The sequence below is a fragment of the Eriocheir sinensis genome, chromosome 19 (genome assembly GCF_024679095.1).
Source record: "Eriocheir sinensis breed Jianghai 21 chromosome 19, ASM2467909v1, whole genome shotgun sequence".
Lineage (NCBI taxonomy): Eukaryota > Metazoa > Arthropoda > Malacostraca > Decapoda > Varunidae > Eriocheir > Eriocheir sinensis.
The window spans coordinates 15,360,197-15,385,010 of NC_066527.1; the positions used below are offsets into that span (position 1 = coordinate 15,360,197).

General features: G+C 46.1%; 1 protein-coding gene across 4 annotated transcripts in view; it reads right to left on the reverse strand.

Moving 5' to 3' along the window:
• Positions 1-1,950: 1,950 nt before the first annotated feature.
• Positions 1,951-24,814, reverse strand: part of LOC127000768 (acetylcholinesterase-like) — a 55,600-nt gene continuing 32,736 nt past the window's right edge. For 2 of the 4 annotated variants that reach the window (XM_050864801.1, XM_050864803.1), the window contains exons 2-11: positions 15,414-15,566; positions 14,863-15,013; positions 14,586-14,771; positions 6,314-6,525; positions 4,715-4,865; positions 4,194-4,372; positions 3,683-3,836; positions 3,306-3,435; positions 2,926-3,040; positions 1,951-2,214 (exon numbers count right to left, since the gene is read on the reverse strand). In XM_050864801.1, the coding sequence (XP_050720758.1) occupies positions 2,092-2,214; positions 2,926-3,040; positions 3,306-3,435; positions 3,683-3,836; positions 4,194-4,372; positions 4,715-4,865; positions 6,314-6,525; positions 14,586-14,771; positions 14,863-15,013; positions 15,414-15,566 (1,554 nt within the window). In that variant the 3' untranslated portion in view covers positions 1,951-2,091. Of the gene's footprint in view, positions 2,215-2,925; positions 3,041-3,305; positions 3,436-3,682; positions 3,837-4,193; positions 4,373-4,714; positions 4,866-6,313; positions 6,526-14,585; positions 14,772-14,862; positions 15,014-15,413; positions 15,567-16,157; positions 16,532-24,814 lie in introns of those variants that run through there. The other 2 variants (XM_050864802.1, XM_050864800.1) reach the window with 2 other exon arrangements.

Genomic DNA, 24,814 nt, shown 5'->3' on the forward strand with positions numbered 1-24,814 from the left:
TTTGTATTGTTATTATTTTTCTTTATTACTTATCTTTATTATATCTTATTTTTTCATCGTTTATCAGTGGTTATCTTTGAACACTTAAGGCTCGGCAATTAAAATGATAGTGATGTTGATTAAAGACAATGATGGTGACTTAATCTGATGTTCATAGAAGACTGTCATTAACTTTTTTGGGTCCATTTATCTAAAGTGATGATTTTTAAAGTATATGATTGATAATGAAAAAAAGATGATGATGGTGAATGAGGGGGATATTGATAGTGATGTGTGATCTGTTATTATTTATTTGAGTTTGGAAATAATATAGTGATTGGGCATTTATATAAGAAGAGTTTGTAATTAGTGTGTGTGTGTGTGTGTACAAGTAATATAAATTGTACATAACCCAATGATTCATAATACCTATAATGATAATGATAATTTTCCACAATGATTAAAAGAATGTTATCAGGAATTGTGTTTTTTATTCCTCCTTTTCTTTCATAATTTTTTAGTAAGTCTTCTACCTCTTAAATTCCGCCACAATATTCTCTCTTTCCTTCCATGCACTTTCTATATTTTCATGATAAATTCACTTCTCAACTTATTAACTGCATGCCTCTATCCCTCCCGCGGCCCTAGACTCCACTCTCGCCCATCCCTATACTATCCAAATCCCTTATGCATGAATTACCAGCATCTTCATTCTATCCCTCCTCTCCCTTTTTTATTTTTACTTGATTTCCTTACTATATATAACTGACGTCATATTTCTTTATTTTATTTCCCTGTGATTTTTTTTATTTTCCTGTTCATTCCTAGTTACTACGTCTATATATTTTTCACTTGTACTTTATTTTACTTCACTTTCTTTCACTACGATTATTTTCACCCTATTTAGTACTTCCTTTGTTTTAATCTACTCTATAACAGCCTTCATCTATTTCCTTATTACGAGTGATGCATGGTCCCTCCCTGCAGGCAAGGAAGCTACACACTAAGAATAGATGTATAGGTAGGAGATAGCCTTCCCTAAGCCCTGCCAACTAATTAAGGGGTGATTACACTGGGCAAATTTTCCGTGGATCTTCAGCCAAACCACGATTTCCGCTGACGTGGTTTTCATTTGTTTCTTGTTATTGCTGCCGATGATGATGGTGAGTAATACCGTCATCCTTTGGTGAAATCTACCGTTGCTTTGGAAGATCGTGGACACGTCAGAAAACCACGGAAATAGGAGAACCACGCGAGCGAAAATCGTGGTTTGACTGAAGATCCACGGAAAATTTGTCCAGTGTAATAGGCACCAGCGAGTCCATTCCGCAAGAGTATCTTACAACTATGCGCCGAGGCTTCATCAACTCATCTCGTTACCGCCTTCCCAATATTCCCAGACGCTTCCATTCCTCACATCAACTATTTCCAAATGCTAAAAAGGAGATCATTCGGGTTCTCATGAGTGTTTTTTTAGGTTCTTGATACAGAAGGAGGGTCGAACAACCACCAGGGTCATAAAACTACCCCTGGATATGCCTAAAACTCTAACGAAAGCCTTGTCGAATATGCATGCTTGGGCGCCGAAATGTCGAAGAATATGGAGGCTAAAAAGGAGCTCATTCGGATTTTCACGAGTGTTTTCTTAGGTTCTTGATACAGGAGGGTCGAACTACCACCAGGGTCATAAAACTACCGCTGGATATGCCTAAAACTCTAACGAAAGCCTTGTCAAATATGTGTGTTTGGGCGCCGAAATGTTGAACAATTTGGACCTATGCATCCTGCCATTTTACACCTATATCATATACTACGTGGATTACTTACCCAGTTTGCTTCTAGGGAAGAGATGACGGGCTGAGTGACTGGCTGAACTGACTGATAATGACTGACCGCCTCTCCCTCCCTGCCTGCTTTCCCCAGTTCGAAGCAGTATCTCGGAACATGAAGGATTCGGATCAAAGTTCGAGACCAGTTCCAATATTTTTATTCTTTATTCTTCTAACGGCGCTATTGTTCTTTTTCTCTTCCCTTCCTTCCTTTTATAATTCATCTCAGCACCCCTTTCTCCAGCCTTTTGCTCCCCCGTCCCCCCTGGAGCGTGGCGGCCCCCTAGGCGTGGCAGCGTCCCCGGGCGTCCTCTCCCCCCCTGGGCGCCACACTCGGGGCCGCAAACTTCTCCGGGAACAGCAACTTGTTGACCCTCGTGGGCAGGTCAGCTAAGAAGGCGTGATTCTGAGGAGCCAACGGATCAGGGAGTTTGTTTGTGCTTGTGTTTGTTTACCTATCTATCTCTCTGTCTGTGCTTTTATCTATTTATCAAGGTATTTCTTTATACTTATATCTACTAGTTTAACCACATATTTATCTAACTGCTATCTATCTATTTATCTGTCTGTACTTCTTTCTACTTATTCATTTACATTCCTACATACCTTTATCTATTTGTGTCTGTCTATATATCTATTAACGTGACTAACTATCTATCCGTCTATACCTACTACTACTTTTTTCTTTACGTCCTGGCCTATGGCTGGGGTAGACCTCCTTGGTGGGCCTAATGGTCGGCCCCAGCCCGTTGTGGCGCAGGCAAGTGTTTATAGTGGTGCCATCCTACTTGGCTCATGCTGCCCCCCGGAGCTCATCTTTGATCCTCTTTAGAGAGAGAATCTAGAGTCCGGGTTGACAGGTGGTCTTCAGGACAGCATGTGGGTAGTCTGTGGCCACTCGGCGGTGACTGAAAAATCCCAGCTGTGGCACCGGGCGGGACGCTAACCACTCAGCCACCACTACAACTACCACTACCTCCCCACACTACTACTACTACTACTACTACTACTACTACTATCACCACTACTACCACTACCTCCCCACACTACTACTACTACTACTACTACTACTACTACTACTACTACTGCTACTACTACTACTACCACCACTACTCACCTCGGTGCGCGGGTCGGGTCTCATCTTGGCAGTCGGGGTCAGGCTCAGGTAGTGAAGGTTGGTCGGGGTCACCGGCGCCCAACGGAAGCCCAGGGAGAGGTCTGGAGTGGGGTTCCTGGTGGGGGGAGGGGGGTATTACTCTCTCTCTCTCTCTCTCTCTCTCTCTCTCTCTCTCTCTCTCTCTCTCTCTCTCTCTCTCTCTCTCTCTCTCTCTCTCTCTCTCTCTCTCTCTCTCTCTTTCACATTCTTTCTCTAATCACACTTCTTCCCTCTCCTCCCACTTTTACCAACTATTTTTTTTTTTTTTATAGTCTGGACCATAGGGTCAGTGTGGTCTGAGTAGCTGTGTAAATCTATGTAAATCTTTTTCTCTCGCTCACCCCGTCGCCGCGAAGGTCGTCCACAGCCTCAGCATCACCTCGCTCAGGAACTGGTCGTCGAGGCGCTCCAGGGGCGGGGCGCCGAACACGTCATTGGACAGGTACTGGAGGTCGTCCCCGTGGGCCACCCCTGGAAGGACGCAGGTGAGGGGCTTCATCCCACGGAACGTACCACACTAACACTCTCCTTCTCTCTTTCCCACCTCTTCTTCCACACGTATCTCTGTTTTTCTCTCTCCCACCCCTTCCTTCAAGTCTCTTTCTCTCCTTCACATCTTTGTTTCCCTTCCCCCCACCCCCCACCTTCCTTCACATCTAACTCTCTGCCTCCCTTTCAACGTCTCTCTCACTGTTAAGACGGAGAAGTTTACACTCACACTTCGTATCAAGCGTCGTTTTTATCATATCCAGGAGGCTCCTCTGGCCGCGGTGGTCCAGCTGGTACAAGTAAATGCCGTGCCCGTAAGCGGTGTCGCGGGCGTGGAACTGCGAGGCGAGGTTGTGCGGAAAAGAGAGGGCGTCCCCGATCATCTGTGGAGAGTGACGAGTCGTAGGGCCAGTTCGCCAGTCCAACACAGGGTCATTGTAAGCGCCCCAACCAAACTGTCTTCTCCACAGTGGTCCGTTATTTCTACTCAATACCAGATACTAATGAACTTTCCGGTATAGTTTCCTAAAATTTCCTCCTTTTTATAGCAATGCCAACACTATACAAGGAATTTTCGTCGTATTTTGTGTTTGGTTGGGGAGCTTACAAACTTGCTGTATTGGACCGTAAAACTGACCCGTAGAACAAGAACAAGAACAAGAACAACTACATCACCAACAAAAACACCTACACCACCTCCACCCCCCCCCGCATCACACCCTCCCAGCTCAGGCCCTCACCTCAATCCAGCGGTCAATGTTGCTCTGCGTCAAGGTAATGTTCCCGGCGCCCAGGTAGTGGAAGTGGATCCTTCGCGCCAGGTAGTAGGGCTCCTCGTCCTGGTCCGTGCCCACCGAGTAGGCGGCAAACCGCGGGTACTCAGACAACAGCCTCTCCCCCTCCGGCGTGGTGAGGGATTCTGAGGGGAGAGAAATGGGAGGGTGGTGGTGTGGAGTGAGGGCGGCTGTGGGGAGAGGGAGGAGTCTTACTTCCCTCTTTTCCCCTTCCTTCTCCCATCCTTCCTCTGCCCCCTTCCCGCAATCACTTACTCCTTCTCCCATCTCTCCTCTTCCCCTTCCCTCCACTTACTCCCCTTTCCTCCTTTCACTCCCAATCCTCCTCCTCTTCTTATCCTACCCCCTACCACTTACTCCCCTCACCACCTGCCCCTCCTTCTCCCATCTCTCCTCTTCCCCTTCCCTCCACTTACTCCCCTTTCCTCCTTGCCCTTCTTCCCCTTCCTCTCCCCCCCTCCACTTACCCAGCCCGAAGTTAGCCCCCTCGTCCCGGCACATCCCCGAGATGACGTCCACCTTGTTGTACCGCCCCTCCCGCATCAGGTTGGCGGGGTGGTCGGGCAGGTAGTCACCGTCCACGCGCGGCGCCATGTGAAGAGGGAAGTTGTTCCACGTCTGTTGGGAGTGGAGCGGAGTGGAGTGGAGTAAGGTGAAATGAAATGAAGTGGAGTTTCTTGTTTCTGCTTTTGTTTTTTGTCCTTGAGCTGGGAGTAAGTGGATGGCAGCGGAGGGAGTGGAGTGGAGGAGTTTGTCTCGGGAATGAGAATGGGAAAATCTGATGTAAGAATTTTGTGTTGATCAAGAAGGAACGGCGAGTTTGGTGTTTGGGAATATAATACAAAGTTGTCTCACGTCTGATGGGAGTGGAGTGGACTGGAGCGGAGATGAGTGGAGTGGTGGAGATGAATGGAGTGGAGTGGAGTGGGGATGAGAGGAGATGAGTGGAGTGGGGTGGAGAGGAGTGGAGTGGAGATAAGTGGAGTGGTGGAGATGAATGGAGTGGAATGGGGTGGAGATGAGTGGAGTGGGGTGGAGATGAGTTCAGCAGAGTCCAACCAACAATTTTAACGATAACTATGCTTGTATATCGTTATTGGTGTGTTTACGATAGTTTTAAGAACCTAAAAAAACACTCATGAGAACCGGATTGAGCTCCTGTTTGGGCTTATATAATAGTTAATGTGAGTCAGCAATCAGCGAATACGATTTGCTGAGGTTGTAATGCTGAGTGCGGCAAACTGGGAGCGCTGACCAACACCCACACACCCACACCCACACACCCACACCCACACACCCATACCCACACACCTAGGTCGGTATTACAAGACACATTCGCTTCTCTCATCACCTATTTCTAGAGGTCAACGAGGGGGTCATTCGTGTTCTAATGATTGTCTCTTCAGGTTCACGGTACAGAAGAAGGGTCACACTACCACCAGGATCAAAAACTACTCCTGGAAATGCCCACAACTCCTACGAAAGCCTTGTCAAATATGCGTTTCTTCAGGTTCACGGTACAGAAGAAGGGTCACACTACCACCAGGATCAAAAACTACTCCTGGAAATGCCCACAACTCCTACGAAAGCCTTGTCAAATATGCGTTTCTTCAGGTTCACGGTACAGAAGAAGGGTCACACTACCACCAGGATCAAAAGCTACTCCTGGAAATGCCCACAACTCCTACGAAAGCCTTGTCAAATATGCGTTTCTTCAGGTTCACGGTACAGAAGAAGGGTCACTCTACCACCAGGATCAAAAGCTACTCCTGGAAATGCCCACAACTCCTACGAAAGCCTTGTCAAATATGCGTTTCTTCAGGTTCACGGTACAGAAGAAGGGTCACACTACCACCAGGATCAAAAACTACTCCTGGAAATGCCCACAACTCCTACGAAAGCCTTGTCAAATATGCGTTTCTTCAGGTTCACGGTACAGAAGAAGGGTCACTACCACCAGGATCAAAAACTACTCCTGGAAATGCCCACAACTCCTACGAAAGCCTTGTCAAATATGTGTTGCTGGACGAGGAAATGTCTTATAATACGACCATATAAATACTCACCTCGCCTTGCACATTAGCCAGCATGAGGTCGCTTGCAGGCACCTTCTGGAGACAGTTGAGGAGCGCCACGCTGTCCAGTCGACCGTCCACCTCCACACCTGTGCACTCCACCTGGCGGCCCACACCTGCTGCCACGCGCTTGGGGTCATCCAGACGGAGTGCCCAACAACTTAACGCGTTGCCCGACTGCATGATGGCGCGGTGGAAGAGTCCTGAAGGTGCGGGAGTGAAGGGGAGAGAAGGAGAAGCAAGAATGAGTAGAGATGACAAATCGACAGACTGACGTAAAGAAAGAGAGAAAAAAATTGTTCGTGAATGACAGAATGAGAAAGAGAAACAGAAATAGTAAAGAAAACAAATACAAACACAAACAAAAAATGACAAATTAGAAAGCAGAGAGAAAATTAAAGAAATAGACAGCTAGGTAATTTTGCAGGTGCGGTAGTGAGGGACAGAGAAGGAGAAACTATACTGTCCAAACCCCTTATGCAAGAGTTAACCAGCATCTTCACTCTTTCATCCCTCACGCTGGTAAACTCTGGAACAATCTTCCTTCATCTGCATTTCCTCCTGCCTACGACTTGAACTCTTTCAAGAGGAGGGTATCAGGACACCTCTCCTCCCGAAATTGACCTTTCTTTCGGCCACCTCTTTTGATTCTTTTTTGGGGGAGCAGCGAGTAACGGGCATTTTTTTTATTATTGTTTCCTTTTTTTGTGCCCTTGAGCTGTCTCCTTTGTTGTAAAAAAAAAAAAAGTAGAGAAACCAGAGAGAAAGACAAATAGTTCACCTCAGCTCTTCAAGGTGATAGGACGTGCTCTGGCTAACTCTTGGGTTGACCATGTCTGGTGGGATGAGTTACAGTGGTGCAGTGAAGGGAGGAGGCGGGGCCGGTGAGGGTGCAGTTGAGTTGGTCAATTCTCTCTTGGAGAGAATAGAAGAGTTGGAGAGGACTGTGGAGGCCATGAGGAAGGAAAATCGAGTCCTTCGTTCATCAGGTCCTCAGACAGGCGATATACATAGTACACCGCCACAAGATGGGGGCTGGCAGGTAGTCCAGAGCCATGGCAACCGCTTAATAAGGTTGAAGAGGACCAATCCTGTGGGTGTGGAGTGCCGCAACTCCTCCCAGGCTCTCTCTGAGCCGAAGGAGGAGGAAGGAGTGGAGGAGCAGGAGGTGAAGGAGTGGAGGAGCAGGAGGTGAAGGAGAGGAGGGCAGTTGACAAATCCCTGCCCAGAGGTAACATTTTGGTTGTTGGGGATAGCCAGGTCAGGTTGTTAGATAGGGCCTTCTGTGCTAAAGATAGGAAACGTAGGACCAGGGTGTGTTTTCCAGGGGCGGGGATTAGGGATGTCAGCAATAGTGTAGAGTCGTGCATGTCAGGCGAGGGAGTCAAACCCATCGTCTGCCTGAGCGTGGGCGAGAACGACATAGGCAGGTTAGGTAGCGAGCAGCTTCTGCGTCGCTACAGGGAGGTTCTTCGAAGAGTTACGTCCAAGGGCGGGATTCCTGTGGTGTGTGGGGTTCTGCCAAGGCGGCGGGTTGGTGGCATTTGCCTGTCCAGGGCTATTGCATTAAACTGCAGGTTGGCAGATTATTGCAAAGCCAATGGATGGACATTTGTCGACGCCTGGGACCGTTTCTTTGGCAAGAACCACCTATACCAGAGGGACGGGGTTCACCTTTCACAGGAGGGGGTACAGATCTTGTCTGATGCCCTTGAACGTGGATTGGGGGCCCTGCAGGGTTTTTTAGGGTAAGTAAGAAGGGGCCTAAGATGGCAATACCAAGTGGGAGCATTAAATGTAATAATAATAATAGCAGCTGCAGGGTAAAGCAAGGGGTAGGTCTAAATGTGTACTATACAAACAGTAGAAGTATTAGGAATAAGATAGATTTATTGAGGGGAAAGGCGTGCGTAGGGAAATTTGATATGAAAGCGATCACAGAGTCATGGATAAACACTGCAGACAGACACTTTCTCCCAGAATTAGAGATTGAAGGGTATAAGTTATTCCACCAAGATCGAATAGGCAGGAAGGGGGGTGGGGTCGCACTCTTCGTCAGGGACAATCTTAAGTGTGTCATTAACAACTCAATCAAGGTAGATAGCAATACAGAATCCCTCTGGGTAGAAACAATAGGTAGGAAGGAGAAGCTTTTTTTTATTTTTTTTTTACAACAAAGGAGACAGCTCAAGGGCACAAAAAAAGTAAACAACAATAAAAAAAAAAGCCCGCTACTCGCTGCTCACAAAAAGAATCCAAAGAGGTGGCCGAAAGAGAGGTCAATTTCGGGAGGGGAGGTGTCCAGATACCCTTCTCTTGAAAGGGTTCATGTCGTAGGCAGGAGGAAATACAGATGAAGGAAGATTGTTCCAGAGTTTACCAGCGTGAGGGATGAAAGAGTGAAGATGCTGGTTAACTCTTGCATAAGGGGTTTGGACAGTATAGGGATGAGCATGAGTAGAAAGTCGCGTGCAGCGGGGCCGCGGGAGGGGGGGAGGCATGCAGTTAGCAAGTTCAGAAGAGCAGTCAGCATGAAAATATCGATAGAAGATAGAAAGAGAGGCAACATGGCGGCGGAAATTAAGAGGTAGAAGACTATCAGTAAGAGGAGAGCTGATGAGACGAAGAGCCTTAGACTCCACTCTGTCCAAGAGAGCTGTGTGAGTGGAGCCCCCCCACACGTGAGATGCATACTCCATACGAGGGCAGACAAATGCCCCTGTATATGGATAGCAACTGTGCGGGGGAGAAGAACTGGCGGAGATGATACAGAACGCCCAACCTTGAGGAAGCTGATTTAGCGAGAGAGGAGATGTGAAGTTTCCAGTTAAGATTTTGAGTTAAGGATAGACCGAGGATGTTTAGTGTTGAAGAAGGTGACAGCTGAGTGTTGTTGAAGAATAGGGGATAGGTGTTTGGAAGATTGTGTCGAGTTGATAGGTGGAGAAATTGGGTTTTTGAGGCATTGAAGGACACAAGGTTCCTTTTACCCCAATCGGAAATGACAGTAAGGTCTGAGGTTAAGCGTTCTGCAGCCTCCAGCCTGGAGTCATGTAATTCCTGTTGAGAGGGTCTTCTGTTGAAAGAAGTTGAATAATGCAGAGTGGAGTCATCAGCGTATGAGTGGATAGGACAGTTTGTTATGGAAAGAAGATCATTGATGAATAACAGGAAGAGAGTGGGTGATAGGACAGAGCCCTGTGGAACACCACTGTTAATAGGTTTATGAGAAGAACAGTGACCGTCTACCACCACAGAGATAGAACGGCCGGAAAGGAAACTGGAGATAAAGGAACAGAGAGAAGGATAGAATCCGAAAGAGGGCAGTTTAGAAAGCAAAGACTTGTGCCAGACTCTATCGAAGGCTTTCGATATGTCTTGTGCAACTGAGAAAGTTTCACCGAAACGGCTAAGAGAGGATGACCAAGAGTCAGTTAAGAGAGCAAGAAGATCGCCAGTAGAACGCCCCTTGCAGAACCCATACCGGCGATCAGATAGAAGGTTAGAAGGGGAAAGGTGCTTTTGAATCTTCCGGTTAAGGATTGATTCGAAAGCTTTAGATAGACAGGAAAGCAAAGCTACAGGGCGGTAGTTTGAGGGATTGGAACGGTCACCCTTCTTAGACACAGGCTTAGCTGTGCGAAGGTGTACTTCCAGCAGGAAGGAAAGGTAGATGTTGATAAGCAGAGGCGAAAGAGTTTGACCAGGCAGGGTGTCAGCACGGAAGCACAGTTTTTAAGGACAATAGGAGGCACTCCATCAGGTCCATAAGCCTTCTGAGAGTTGAGGCCAGAGAGGGCATAGAAAACATCATTAGGAAGAATCTTAATAACAGGTATAAAGGAGTCAGAGGGGGTATGAGTAGGAGGAATATGCCCAGAATCGTCCAGAGAGGAGTTGTTACAGAAAGTTTGAGCGAAGAGTTCAGCCTTAGAGATAGAAGAGACGGCAGTGCTGCCGTCTGGGTTAAGAAGAGGCGGGAAAGAGGAAGAAATGAAATTGGAGGAGATATTTTTGGCTAAGTGCCAGAAGTCTCTGGAAGAATTAGAGAAAGCAAGGTGTTGACATATGCTATGGATAAAGGAGTTTTTGGTAAGTCGAAAAATAGATTTGGCACTATTCCGGACGGAAATGTAAAGGTCATGGTTAGCGGGAGTTTGAAGGCTCTGGTACCTTTTGTGAGCTGCCTCTCTATCTTTGACAGCACGAGAATAAGCGTGATTAAACCAATTAAGGCTTTTTAGCATGGGGAGCAGAGAAAGTACGTGGAATGTATGCCTCCATTCCTGAGACAATCACCTCTGTGATGCGCTGGCCACACACAGAGGGGTCTCTATCCTGGAAGCCGTAATCATTCCACGGGGAATCGGAAAAGTACATTCTCAGGTCGTCCCACCGAGCTGAAGCAAAATGCCAGAAGCATCGCCTCTTCGGTGGGTCCAGAAGGTGTACAGGAGCGATAGGACAGAATACAGAAATAAGGTTGTGATCGGAGGAGCCCAACGGAGAGAACAGTTTGACAGAGTAAGCAGAAGGGTTAGAGGTAAGGAAGAGGTCTAGTATGTTGGGCCGGTCTCCAAGACGGTCGGGAATACGTGTAGGGTGCTGGATCAACTGCTCTAGGTCATTGAGGATAGCAAAGCTGTAGGCTTGTTCACCAGGCTTGTCAGTGAAAGAGGATGAAAGCCAAAGCTGGTGGTGAACATTGAAATCTCCTAGGATGGAGATTACAGTGAAGGGAGAGTGGGTCAAGATGTGCTCCACTTTAGAGTTCAGGTAGTCAAAGAATTTTACATAGTTAGTAAAATTAGGTGAAAGATAAGCAGCACAGATGTATTTAGTAATAGAATGACAATGAAGTCTTAGCCAGATGGTGGAAAATTCAGAAGAGTCAAGGTCGTGGGCACGAGAGCAAGTGATGTCATTGCGCACGTAGACACAACATCCAGCTTTGGATTGAAATTGAGGATAGAGATAGTAGGAGGGAACAGAGTAGAGATTGCTGTCAGTAGCCTCAGAAACCTGTGTTTCGGTGAGGAAGAGAAGGTGAGGTTTAGAGGAGGAGAGATGGTGTTCTACAGAATGGAAATTAGAATGAAGACCGCGAATGTTGCAGAAACTGATAAGAAGAAGGTTCGAGGAGTTATCAAGACACCTCTCAGGTCGGCAGCCAGAAAGGGAGTCCTCACTGGGGGAATTTGTGGTCGCCCCCAGGCGGGGACTCCGAGGCTCTGTTATGGTACGCCATTTTGAATTTTTAATTTTGGGAAAAGGTTTGAGTGTTGTGTGAATGTAGTGTGGTGTGGATAGAGAGAGGATCTGTCTTTTGAGAGCATGCTGAACTACTCTCTGGTGTAGATGAGACAATAAGGAAACGGTTAATGAGGTAATGGGAAGTGTCTATGGAGGGCTTCAGCACCCTCCTCACTTCCCATATATACCTCACCGGGAGTGGCTTGCGCCCGTTCGGTAGGTGTCTTCCTACCTACTCCTTCTGAATCGGAGTACTTTACAGACCGCCCAACCTTACCAGGGACAGTAGCCAACCCCTTTTACAAGAAATTAGAAGGGCGTCAAGATATAGAAATGTGTGTGTAATTGGGGATTTCAATTATAGGAACACAGAGTGGGATACTTTATCCGGAGACCAAGAGGCACAGGATTTGTTAGATGTGATACAGGATAATTTCCTTAAGTAGTTAATTAGAACACCACCGAGGGAAGAAAATATTTTGGATTTGTTGTTAACTAATAGAGAGGACATAATAAGCAACATTGAGGTTGGGGATTCATTAGGTAACAGTGATCATAAGGAAATTAGATTTAATATTAAATGGGAGGACAGAGTCAGCAGTAACAACACATTAATACCTGACTTCAGGAAGGCGGACTACGAGGGGTTAAGAAAGCAGCTGCAAAGGATTAGGGGAGTAAGATCAGAGGTAGACCAGGACCCAGAGCAGGGAGGGGCATTAATCTCTTGTGAGGTCACTAGTCAGGTCAGTAGCTTGGAGGTGAGTACAATAATTTGGTCAGGGAGATTAAACTAGGGCAGAAACAGTTTATACCTCACAGGGAAGTCAGGTCAACAGGTAATTACCCGCGATGGATGACAGACAGGCTAAAAACTGAAATAGGAAGGAAAAGAGGACTATATGTTAGAATCAAAAGGGGGGAAACTCACCTAAGGGATAGTTACAACGATTTAGCTAGAACAGTAAAGAAGAACACGCGTATGGCAAAACGTAATTATGAGATTAGAATTGCCAGGGAAGCAAAGACCAATCCAAAGGGCTTCTTTCAGCTTTATAAGACCAAAGTTAGGAATAAGATAGGGCCGCTGAAGTCAGGAGAATCACTGATTGATAGAGATGAGGAAATGAGCGAGGCGTTAAATAGATATTTCTTAACTGTATTTACCAAAGAAAGATTAGATGATATACCTCAGGGAGAACAGATCTACAGGGGAGAAGAGGTAGAAGGATTAACCGACATCAACATAAGTAGGGAGCTCGTGATTAGACAGATAGATAGACTTAAAGTCACTAAGGCGCCAGGGCCAGATGAACTTTTCCCCAGGGTAATAAAGGAATGTGAAACTGAAATCAGTGGGCAGTTAACAGAAGTATTTAGGAAGTCACTAGACACAGGGGTGGTGCCTGTTTCATGGAGGCAGGCACACGTTATTCCAATATTTAAGAAGGGAGACAAATCTTCTATGGAAAACTATAGGCCGATTAGTTTGACATCACTTATAGGTAAAATGATTGAGTCAATAATAGCTGATAGTATTAGGGACCATATTGACAGACATAATTTAATTGAAGTCTCACAGCATGGGTTTATTAAAGGAAAGGCGTGCCTCACTAATCTTTTATCCTTTTACAATAGAGTATACGAGGCAGCTGACAATGATGCAAGCTATGATGTAGTTTATCTTGATTTTAGTAAGGCCTTCGATTAGGTACCTCACCAGAGACTGTTAAATAAAGTCAGGGCTCATGGAATAAGAGGGAAGGTATTTGATTGGATTAGGGCGTGGATTAGCGACAGGAAAAAGAGGGTTAACATTAATGGTAAAAAATCCGAATGGGGTAATGTCACCAGTGGGGTTCCTCAAGGTTCAGTTTTAGGCCCGCTTTTATTCATTATCTACATCAATGACATAGACAATGGGATAACTAGTGACATAGGCAAATTTGCAGATGACACCAAAATAGGACGCACTATTAGGACAGGGGAGGATGCTAGAGCACTGCAGGAGGATCTCAACAAACTGTCAGCTTGGTCAGAGAAATGGCAGATGAATTTTAACATCACCAAGTGTAGCGTACTTAGTGTAGGAACACCCAACCCATTACACGGGTATAGTTAAGACTCCACAGCGATAGGCAGATCAGAGTGTGAAAGGGATTTGGAAGTGTTAGTGAACTCTGATCTAAAATTATGGAAGCAATGTATTAGTGCGAGGAATAGGGCTAACAGGGTATTAAGCTTTATTAACAGGACGGTAACCAACAGGAGTGCAGAGGTCATCCTCAGACTCTATTTAGCGTTAGTTAGGCCACACATAGATTATGATGTCCAGTTTTGGTGCCCACACTACAGAATGGACATCAACATGCTAGAATCAGTTCAGAGGAGGATGACCAAGATGATTCAGGGGCTGAGGAACCTCCCATATCAAAATAGGCTAAAACATCTAAACTTACATTCACTAAAAAGACGAAGAGTGTGGTGAGATCTGACAGAAGTATTCAAATTCAAATTCAAATTCAAATGGGTTAAGGGTTACAACAAAGGCGATATAAGTAAAGTACTGAGAATTAGCCAGCAGGATAGAACATGCAGTAATGGATTTAAATTAAAAAAATATAGATTTAGGAGAGATATAGGCAAGCATTGGTTTAGTAATAGGGTGGTGGGGGAATGGAATAGACTCAGCAATCACATAGTTAGTGCAGGGACGATAGCGTGTTTTAAGGATAGCTGGACTGGATAGCTTCATGGACGAGGATGACAGGTGGCAGTGAGGTGTGGGTGCAGTAAGGAGACAGGGTACTGGAGCGTACGCCCGTACCGAAGGTAAACGAGGATCAAGCCTCTACCTGTAACCCCTGAAACTACACCTCACCCATCGTGAGTAGTGGGGGGGATTCTGGAGCTGCCCTGTGTAGGCCAATTGGCCTCTTGCAGTTCCTCTATGTTCTTATGTTATGTTCTTATAGTAAGAATGAAAGAAAGACACCTCCCCTCCACTAACCTTCAGCTTTGGGCGTCAGCATCTGGAAGTGGACGGAGGAGCCCCCGGCACTCTGGCCGTAGATCGTCACACGCTTTGGGTCGCCGCCGAAGCTCCTGATGTTCTCCTGCACCCAGCGGAGCGCCAGTGTCTGATCCTTGAGCCCCATGTTGCCGGGAATCACATCGTCCCCGGTGTAGAGGAAGCCTGTGAAGGAGGTGGTGGTATGGGCGTGGGGAAGATAGGAAGGGGAGAACATGGGAACCTAACACCAGCGCGCTAATACACAGAAACTTACCTAGCGTCCCCAGGCGGTACTGCGGCGCCACCAGCACCACGTCCTTCGTCAGCAGCGGCAGCGGGGAGCCTCCAAGAAAGTCAGGCCCCCCCATGAAGAAGGCACCGCCGTGGAGGAAGACCATCACGGGCAGCGGCTCGTCTCCACACAGCTGGCAAAGAGCAGGAAGGAGTCGGAGCGTAAAAGGTAAGGCCTCAATGGTTCCTCATCTTCATCTCCCTAGTTCACTTTTCCTTCCTTGTTTAAGAACATAAGAACGTAAGGAGTCTGCAAGAGGCCGGTAAGCCTGTACAAGGCAGCTCCTGTGATCCTAACCCCACCTAACATCACTGTTCATTACTTTATCCTATCTATTTTTAAATGTGACTATTGTATTGGCACTCACAACATGACTGCCAAGCCTGTTCCACTCATCTACCACTCTGTTGGTAAACCAATCTTTGCCTACGTCACCCTTACCTCCTGTTTCACCATCTCTTCCTACTTTACCTCCCTGCCTCACCCTCCCCACCCTGCCTCACCTTTCCCAGCTGCCTCGTCACCTGGCTCACCTGTGGAGTGTAGACGTGCAGGTAGAGGCAGTCCTCCTCGCCCGCCATCTTCCTCTCCCCGGTCATCATCAGGTTCTTGAAATCGACCTGAGGACATTGGGGTGGCGTGAAGCTCTCCCTGACGACCTCCCACGGCTCTGAAGGCACCGGGTCCTGGAAAAACAAGGCACACTGTAGCTGCGCGTGGCCTCTGTGCTCATCTCTTTCTCAGTGCAAGTTGTAGAGAGGTAAGGCAAAGGAAAATGAGAATGAAGGCTCTGGGTCCTAAAGAACACACACACACACACACACACACACACACACACACACACACACACACACACACACACACACACACACACACACACCGGTAGCTCAATCGGTTAGAGCGCCGCTCTACAAGGCTTCACGGCCAAACAGGCGGCGGTTCGAGCCCCGCTCAAGCCGGATTCTTTCCGTTGCTAGGAGTGGTTACTGTCCCCTCTTGAGCAAGGAGGATGGGGTGTGTGGTGTGTGAGGTCCTGGCAGTACCCAGAGATCAACAATAATGAGCACTTGCTCACGTCGTGAGGGTACCTGCTGGCGAAAGCGAGTCCATCTCGTGATCTGGCCGTGGTGAATTACACACACACACACACACACACACACACCTATGTAAATAAAATAAAAAATGGGATAATAGAGAAAAAGTGGAAGAAAACGAAAAACAAAAACAAAACATAACTAGAAAAAAAATGGAGGAAAAAAAAATGGAAGAAAAAATACCTTGAACCTGAGGGCGCCGACGGGAGGCTTGGCGAACGGAATCCCTCTGAAGGAGAACACTTTCCGCTCGCCGCCTGCCTCCAGCGTCTCCCCCTTGAAGACCCCGCCGCTGAGGGTCACCTGCACGCCGCCCGCCCCCGCCCCCGCCACCAACCCCAGCAGGAGCAGCCTCAGCATCGTGTGCATGACGTGTGTGGGAGTGACTGAATCGTGACAGCGGTGAGCGGTTTACATCCTTGCACGGCTGGAGTCAACTACTTGCTTATCATATCGTATTTTTCGGTTTCTGATTCATAAGTGCATAAGAAAACATCGGTGCTTTATGGTTTTATGCTTTTATGTTTGATTGGATATCGTTACTGGTGAAGCTACGATAGTTTTGGGGCCACTGAGACTGATATAGATGCAACGTTCGGAGAAGGTATGCAATGATCTGGTAACGCTGCAATGCTGGGATAACAGGAAAAAGTGTCATACCGCCTTCGGACCATATCAGCCTTGACCTTGAGGAGAGTGAATTAACGGATACAAGCATAAAAAAAATATGTTCATGGTGACAGCACGGAGATGAAACAGCTGCGAGTCAACGGAGCGCATGACAACCCAACCCTTCAAGGAACACACTAGACGAAGACTGAACTGATACAAGAATAAAAAATAATGATCTTGACAGCACGGAGATAAAACTGACACCGGGAGACCAGCAGATGCTTTGAGTCAACGGAGCGCATGACAACCCAACCCTTCAAGGAACACACTAGACGAAGACTGAACTGATACAAGAATAAAAAATAATGATCTTGACAGCACGGAGATAAAACTGACACCGGGAGACCAGCAGATGCTTTGAGTCAACGGAGCGCATGACAACCCAACCCTTCAAGGACCATACACTAGACGAAGACTGAACTGATACAAGAATAAAAAATAATGATCTTGATGACAGCACGGAGATAAAACTGACACCGGGAGACCAGCAGATGCTTTGAGTCAACGGAGCGCATGACAACCCAACCCTTCAAGGACCATACACTAGAGCGACTAGACGAACACATAGAATGAAGTGATGGTGTGCTAAAGGTAAAGTTCGGGGCACACGCTGAAGCTGCGCGTGGCCTCGGTGCTCATCTCCGTCACACTGGCCTGGGGGAACTGGACCTATTCATCAACGCAGAGTAAATACATCACTCATTCATCACGGCAGCCACTATAAATAGAAATTCGCCTGCGCCACTGACGGGCTGGGGTCGTCCGAGAGGCCCCTCAAGAAAACCCACCGGCGCTATGGACAGCACCTAAAAGAAAGAAGAAAGCATTGTTCCTTGACCTATCTAACAGCGGTGACGTAGAGCGGAAAAAGACCAACTTAGTCAATCTCAATGTTGGATAAAGTGACCTTAATCTTGTACCCAGCAGAGACTCATGTTGGTATTATAAGACATTTTCGCTTCTCACATCATCTATTTCTAAAGGTCCAAGAGGGGGTCAGTCGGGTTCTAATGAGTGTTTCTTGAGGTTCACGGTACAGAAGGAGGGTCACGCTACCACCAGGGTCATAAGACTACTCCTGGTAATACCCAAAACTCCTACGAAACCCTTGTCAAATAGGTATTCTTGTGCGGCGAAATGTCTTATAATACGACCCTGAGTCAGAATCACGATGAGGCGGCGTTATTTTGAGTGTGTTGAGTGGCATGATAACCAGCATACCCTTGCACTGATCCTTTAATTGTAAACCCAAGAAGAATACTGAATCTCTGCAGAACTCACGATAAATACTTACCCTTGCACTGACCCTCTGCAGAACCCACGAAAAATAGAGGTGACCAGCATAATAAACTCAAGGTCTTCAGTAATGTCATTTATTCCATTTTATTTCATCAGTTCATAATCCATTTCGAGACTTCAGATGATATACCACGGGACATACGAACAAGACTTAACACACACACACACACACACACCTCACCCAGCCGGCGTCTAGGGAGGAAAAGACGGGCTGCTGCCGCTGCTAAGATTAATCCCCATGTATGGGGAACCGGGTCTTTGGCCGTACGGCGGCCCGGTAAGGGAGAGTCAGGCAATACAAGCTTCGGTAGCGGGTGTAGGGGGGCGCCCCCGCCGGCAGGTGCGCGCGGCGGAGGCACGGGTGCCCTGGGCAGCCCGTAGCAGGACCAGGGTGAGCAGCCAGACAGTCAACTTAACCGGCGGACCGGAAGGGCGGGCCGAGCTGCTCACCCGAGGAGGACTGGCGTGTCTCTAAAGACGGGCTGAGTGTCTGGCTGATTGGCTGACCGCCTCTCCCTCCCTCCCTTCTTTGCCCAGTTCGAAGCAGTAAGTATCTCGGAACATTAAGGAAACGGCTCAAGGGTCGAGACCAAGTCCAGTATTTATTTAACTTTATTCACATAACGGTTATTGTTGTTATGTGGGATTCTGTAGCGTAATAATCACGCCAGATAAATGTCGGCTCCTTGCAGACAGACTTACAAACAGTACATGTTATAATTTATGAAGAATATTTAACGTTCTCAAAACCAAAGAGCAGGACTAATGAGGAAATAGATGAGTTATACATCTCGTTAAAAAAAAAAAAATATATATATATATATATATATATATATATATATATATATATATATATATATATATATATATATATATATATATATATATATATACTGACGCAGTTTCTAAGAGGAGAGTCCTGGTGGTTGGGGACTCTCAAGTCAGGTTCATTGACAGGTACTTTTGTTCAAGGGATAAGGAAAATAGGCTTCGAGTGTGCTTTCCCGGGGCGGGCATCCAGCACGTCTCTGACAGAATGGAGGAAATTTTAGCAGGGGAGGGGACACAGCCAGTCGTCTTCTGCAGTATCGGGGGTAATGACATTGGTAGAGTGGGTAGCGAAGAGATATTTCGGCGCTTCAGGGAATCGTTCGCCAAAGTGAGAGACTTCGGGGGGGTGCCGGCCGTCTGTGGTGTGTTGCCAAGGAGGGAGGTGGGTGAGGGATGGCTTTCCAGAGCCTTAGCGGTAAACAGCAGGCTGGCGGCCCACTGTAGGCGAAATGGTTGGCTTTTCCTGGATAATTGGGACCTCTTCTACGATAAAGGCACCTTGTATGCCAAGGATGGGGTGCACCTGTCATTCTAGGGGGTGGAGGTTCTCGCAGACTCCCTCGAGCTATCACTTAGCACCCTATAGGATTTTTTAGAGTAGGCGAGGGGGGAGGGCCTGCCATCAGTGGCTATGTATCCCAGACTGGGATTAGGGGGCGCAGGAATAATCGAAAGGATGTAAGAAAGGATGGGCTAACGGCTTATTACACCAACAGTAGGAGTCTCAGGAACAAGATAGATCTACTGAGGGGGAAAGCATGTGTCGAGAAATTCGACATTATAGCTATCACGGAAACATGGGTGGATACTGCAAACAAAAACTTCATGTCGGAGTATGAAATAGATGGTTACCAGATGTTTCACAAAGATAGAAAGGGAAGAAGGGGAGGGAGGGTGGCACTTTATGTTAAAGACACACTTAAATATTCCGCTAACAACTCTGTTCAAACAAATGGCGACTCAGAATCAGTTTGGGTGGACGTCCACAAAGGGAAATACGAACTAATTCTAGGGGTTCTTTACAGGCCACCCAACCTTAGCAGGCAGGACACTGTTATATTACTGCAAGAGGTAAGCAGGGCGAGCAGGAGCAAAAATGTCTGCATAATGGGGGATTTTAACTATAGGAATATAGATTGGGAAGGCGTGGTGGGTAATCTAGAATCTGAGGATTTTCTGAAAGTAAGACATGATAATTTTCTCAAGCAGGCAGTGACTGAGCCCACCAGAGGAAATAACATTTTAGACTTAGTCCTGACTAACAACGAGAATATGATCAGTGAGCTAGGTGTTTGGGGAGAATTAGGTGGCAGTGATCACAAGGAAATTAGGTTTAAATTAGACTGGGCGGTGACCCATGAACTCAACCCTGTGATGGTGCCTGACTTTAGAAGAGCTGATTATGAGGGGCTCAGAAGACACCTTGAGGAGGTAAATTGGGGAACCTTAGGGCTGGATGAGGGCCAGATCTTAAGGCTGGAGCCGGAAAGACAGATGAATCATGTAAAAATGACCTATAATAATTTAGTTAGAGTAATTGCAGAGGGTCAGAGACAGCATATCCCTTACCAAGCACGTAGGAAGGAAAATAACGACCCCAAATGGATGACCCGCAGACTCAAGCATGAGATAGGCTTAAAAGAGAGGAATTTATAGGAAAACAAAGAACGGAGAAACCTACCTCTGGGGTAGGTATGTTGAGCTAGCCAGGTCGGTGAAGAGGAACACCCGCCTAGCAAAAAGAAATTATGAGATTAGGGTAGCCAACGAGGCCAAGAGCGATCCCAAGGGCTTCTTCAAATTGTACAGAACGAAAACAAGGGACAAAATTGGACCGTTGAAAACTAACACAGGTGAGCTCGTTGAGAATGGAGAAGATATGAGCCAAATGATGAATGACTATTTCCTCTCAGTTTTCACGCAGGAAAATCTAACAACCATTCCGGAGAGAGGTCAGGTATATGAGGGCGAAGGGAACGACAAGTTTAGGGATGTGATCATCACTAGGCAAGTAGTCCAGGATGAGATTAGTAGGTTGAAGAAAAACAAATCGCCGGGCCCAGACGAAGTATTCCCAAGGGTGCTGAAAGAATGCAAGGAGGTCCTCAGTGGCCCGCTTACCGATATGTTTAAGATGTCGGTTAATTCTGGGTATGTGCCCAATCATTGGAAAGTAGCTAATGTGACGCCGATTTTCAAAAAGGGAGACAAGTCAGCCACCTCAAATTATCGCCCAATTAGCTTAACATCAGTTTTAGGAAAGATGTTGGAGTCAATTATAGCCGGAAGCATTCGGGACCATCTAGAAAAGCATAGTTTAACAGCATGGATTCACAAAGGGTAGGTCTTGCCTTATTAACCTGTTGTCCTTCTACACTAAAGTAATCGAGGAGGTTGACCGAGATGAAAACTACGACATATTGTATCTAGATTTCAGTAAAGTGTTCGACAAAGTTCCCCATCATCGGCTATTACTAAAATTACAGGCTCACGGCATAGATGGAAAAGTTTTGAACTGGGTCAGGGCGTGGTTTAGTGGTAGGAAGCAGAGAGTGCAAATCAATAGTAAAAAATCTGAATGGGGCAGTGTTACGAGTGGCGTCCCACAAGGGTCGGTGCTGGGTCCTCTGCTCTTTATTATTTACATCAATGACTTGGACACAGGAATTAGTAGTGATGTCAGAAAGTTTGCAGATGATACCAAGATCGGTAGAGTAATCCAATCAGACAGGGAAGCTACCGTTCTCCAGGATGAGCTTGACAGACTATATGATTGGGAGGGGAAGTGGCAGATGGAATTCAATGTCGGGAAGTGTAGCATTCTGAGTGTAGGTAGGAATAACCCCTCACACAATTACTCCTTAAATGGCATTCCTCTAAGTAGGTCTGGGCGTGAGAGAGACTTAGGAGTCCTAGTGAGCGCTGACCTTCGTCCTAGGGCTCAATGCATTCAGGCTAAAAATCGGGCAAACAGTGTACTTGGTTTCATCTCAAGGAGCGTAAGCAATAGGAGCGCTGAAGTCATTCTCAAACTTTACTTAGCACTAGTTAGACCTCATCTCGATTATGCAGTTCAGTTCTGGTCCCCCTACTATAGAATGGATATCAAGATGTTAGAATCTGTACAGAGGAGGATGACAAAGATGATTCAGGGGGTGAGAAACTTGCCTTATGAAGACAGGCTGAAGCAGTTAAATCTACACTCGCTAGAAAGGCGAAGGTTGCGAGGAGACTTGATCGAAGTCTATAAATGGATGAAGGGATTTAATAAAGGGGATGTCAATAAGATTTTGATAGTAAAAGAGCCAGGTAGGACGCGTAGCAATGGTTTTAAGTTAGACAAATTCAGATTCAACAAAGTCTTTTTCTGTCTCATGATGATGATCGTACTTCTGCGCGTCTTGCAGATAATAAAAATGTAGGCTAGCCAGGAGAATCTGGTTCTGTTTCTACTAAATATTTTTTCTTCCTCCCTTTATCTTTCATTTCCATCACTTGTTGCTGTTCTATCCCCTATCTTCCTCTAAAACATTTTTCCATGAACACACACACACACACACACACACACACACACACACACACACACACAAACTCAATAACACACACACACACACACACACACACACACACACACCATGCAAAACACACACACGTGCTTGTATGAAAGCGTGGTCTCAGATGGAGGGACTGCGAGGGTGGCAGGGACGAGGAGGGGGAAGGAGGTTGGGGTGAGAGAGGAGGGGAGGGAGGGAGGAAGCTACAGATGTGGGGATAGACTGCCAAATAGATGCACTAAAATAATAACCACAAACATCTCGATCTTGTCCATTTCGCGCATGATCGTGTCCGACTCCTGTCATTGTCCTGGTCTTACACACACACACACACACACACACACACACACACACACCGAGTGTTTGGATGAGTGAAGGAAGGGAGTAAAAGAGGGTGGGATGGAGTGTGTGTGTGTGTGTGTGTGTGTGTGTGTGTGTGTGTGTGTGTGTGTCTGTGTGTGATCGAACTCGGGTCGTTCCAAGTACCCTTTCTCACAACTGGCCATACCGTTATCACAACCCCCCCCTGACCCAGCTCTTTTGCACATTTGCCTATAACCTTTCCCTCTCCCTTTCTTGTTTTCTCTCCCTCCCACGTCTGTCGCTTCCTCCCACTTTCTTTTCATATCCACTTCATACAAGAAGCGTCCAGTAACAATAGAAAATGAATAGATAAGAAATACGGGACAGGGCGAAAGGTGGGTATGAAAACTACACACACACACACACACACACACACACACACACACACACACATAGCATGGAAAACAACGTATTATTTTTATATTTTTTGTTTCATGAGATAGGGCATATGTGAATGACAATGTTGCCACTCACAAGACGTATTGTTTTATTTATGAATGGTAACCCTTTTTTTACATACCTTACGACTAACTGTATTGTTTTTTTCACTTATGAGAATAATATGTTGTCATCCACTTATTATTATTATTACTATTATTATTATTAGTAGTAGTAGTAGTATCATTATTATCATTATTATTATTATTATTATTATTATTATTATTATTAGTAGTAGTAGTAGTAGTAGTAGTAGTAATAATAATAGTGGTAGCAGTAGTAGTAGTAGTAGTTTTCGTAGTTCTTGAGTATAAGTATATACATTGGACATATTTGTAACGAGAATATCTTGAAACAGGTTTTCCAAGAATATTGTATGATTCATAAATGCAATAGCACTAACAACAACAATATTTGAAAATTTTCCGCATTAGAAGTCTCTCTAGATAGATAGATAGATAGATAGATAGATAGATAGATAGATAGAAAGATAGATAGATATTACATTTATATGGTGGCATTTCTTCCTTTAGATGAAATACATGGGGTAAACATGTTTATAAAATAATAAATAATTTCTTGTACGTATGTCATGAAGCGTCGTAACAAATGTTCTTCCTCTCCCAGGTAATGTGGTCAATGGATCTTCCTCTGGAACTGTGCCTAGAGCTGCAGCCCAAGGTCCCAGTGGTATGTATTTTTTGTGAATTGTTACTGATGTAAAGTAAATGTAATTGATGAACGAAGTCAATGTTTTATTAGTGTCGGAGGCCACGTATCATACGGAGGGGTAGAGAGAGAGAGAGAGAGAGGATGTGTACGTAATGAGATCATATTATGTTATGTGGGGTTGCCATCCTCATCATCATACTATTTATTGTCCGCCTATTATTTTCTCTCTTGTCTTCACTTTACATTCGTTTTGAGGCATTTCTTCCCGTAGATGAAATGCATGGGGTAAACAAGTTTATAAAATTATAAGTGATTTCTTGTACGTATATCATGAAGCGTCGTAACATTATGCAGTGGAACGCCAGCACTCGTCGAGCGAGCAACTCTCCTGGCCTTGGAGCCAGTTTATAGACTGTTGAGTTGCTCGCTCGGCTCCGGCTACGGGTGCAAGATGCACCCGTGCCCCCCGACCAGCTGGGCAGGGCCTCATGGCCCGACGCCCAGCATCTCTGCCAGGCTCCTCCATAGCCCATCATGTCAACGAGCATGAGAACATACAACAACAACAACAAGTAACATTATGCTCCTCCTCTTCCAGGTAATGTCGCCAATGGACCTCCTTCTGGAAATGTGCCTAAAGCTGCAGCCCAAGGTCCCAGCGATATGTTTTTTTTTGTGTGTGTGTGAATTGTTACTGATGTAAACTATAGATGTATAGATCGATTTTTGGTTTACCTACTTCATGAATCTCTATGACACCAATTCCTCCTTTCTCAGGTACTTCCGCTGCAAGCAGTCATGCCCCAGGTCCTTCGGGGTACAGGCCCGCACCTCGCCGACGTCCTGTACAAACTGATAAATATATGAAACTGCTGTTTCCTACGGACGGCAACGACAACGACATCTCTGACTCTGAATTTGTTCTGGACAGTGACAGTGACAGTGTCAGGGACAATGAACTGCGTGAAGGCGAGGATGACCACCGGAACAGAAAAGTGCCGTTGCCTGAGA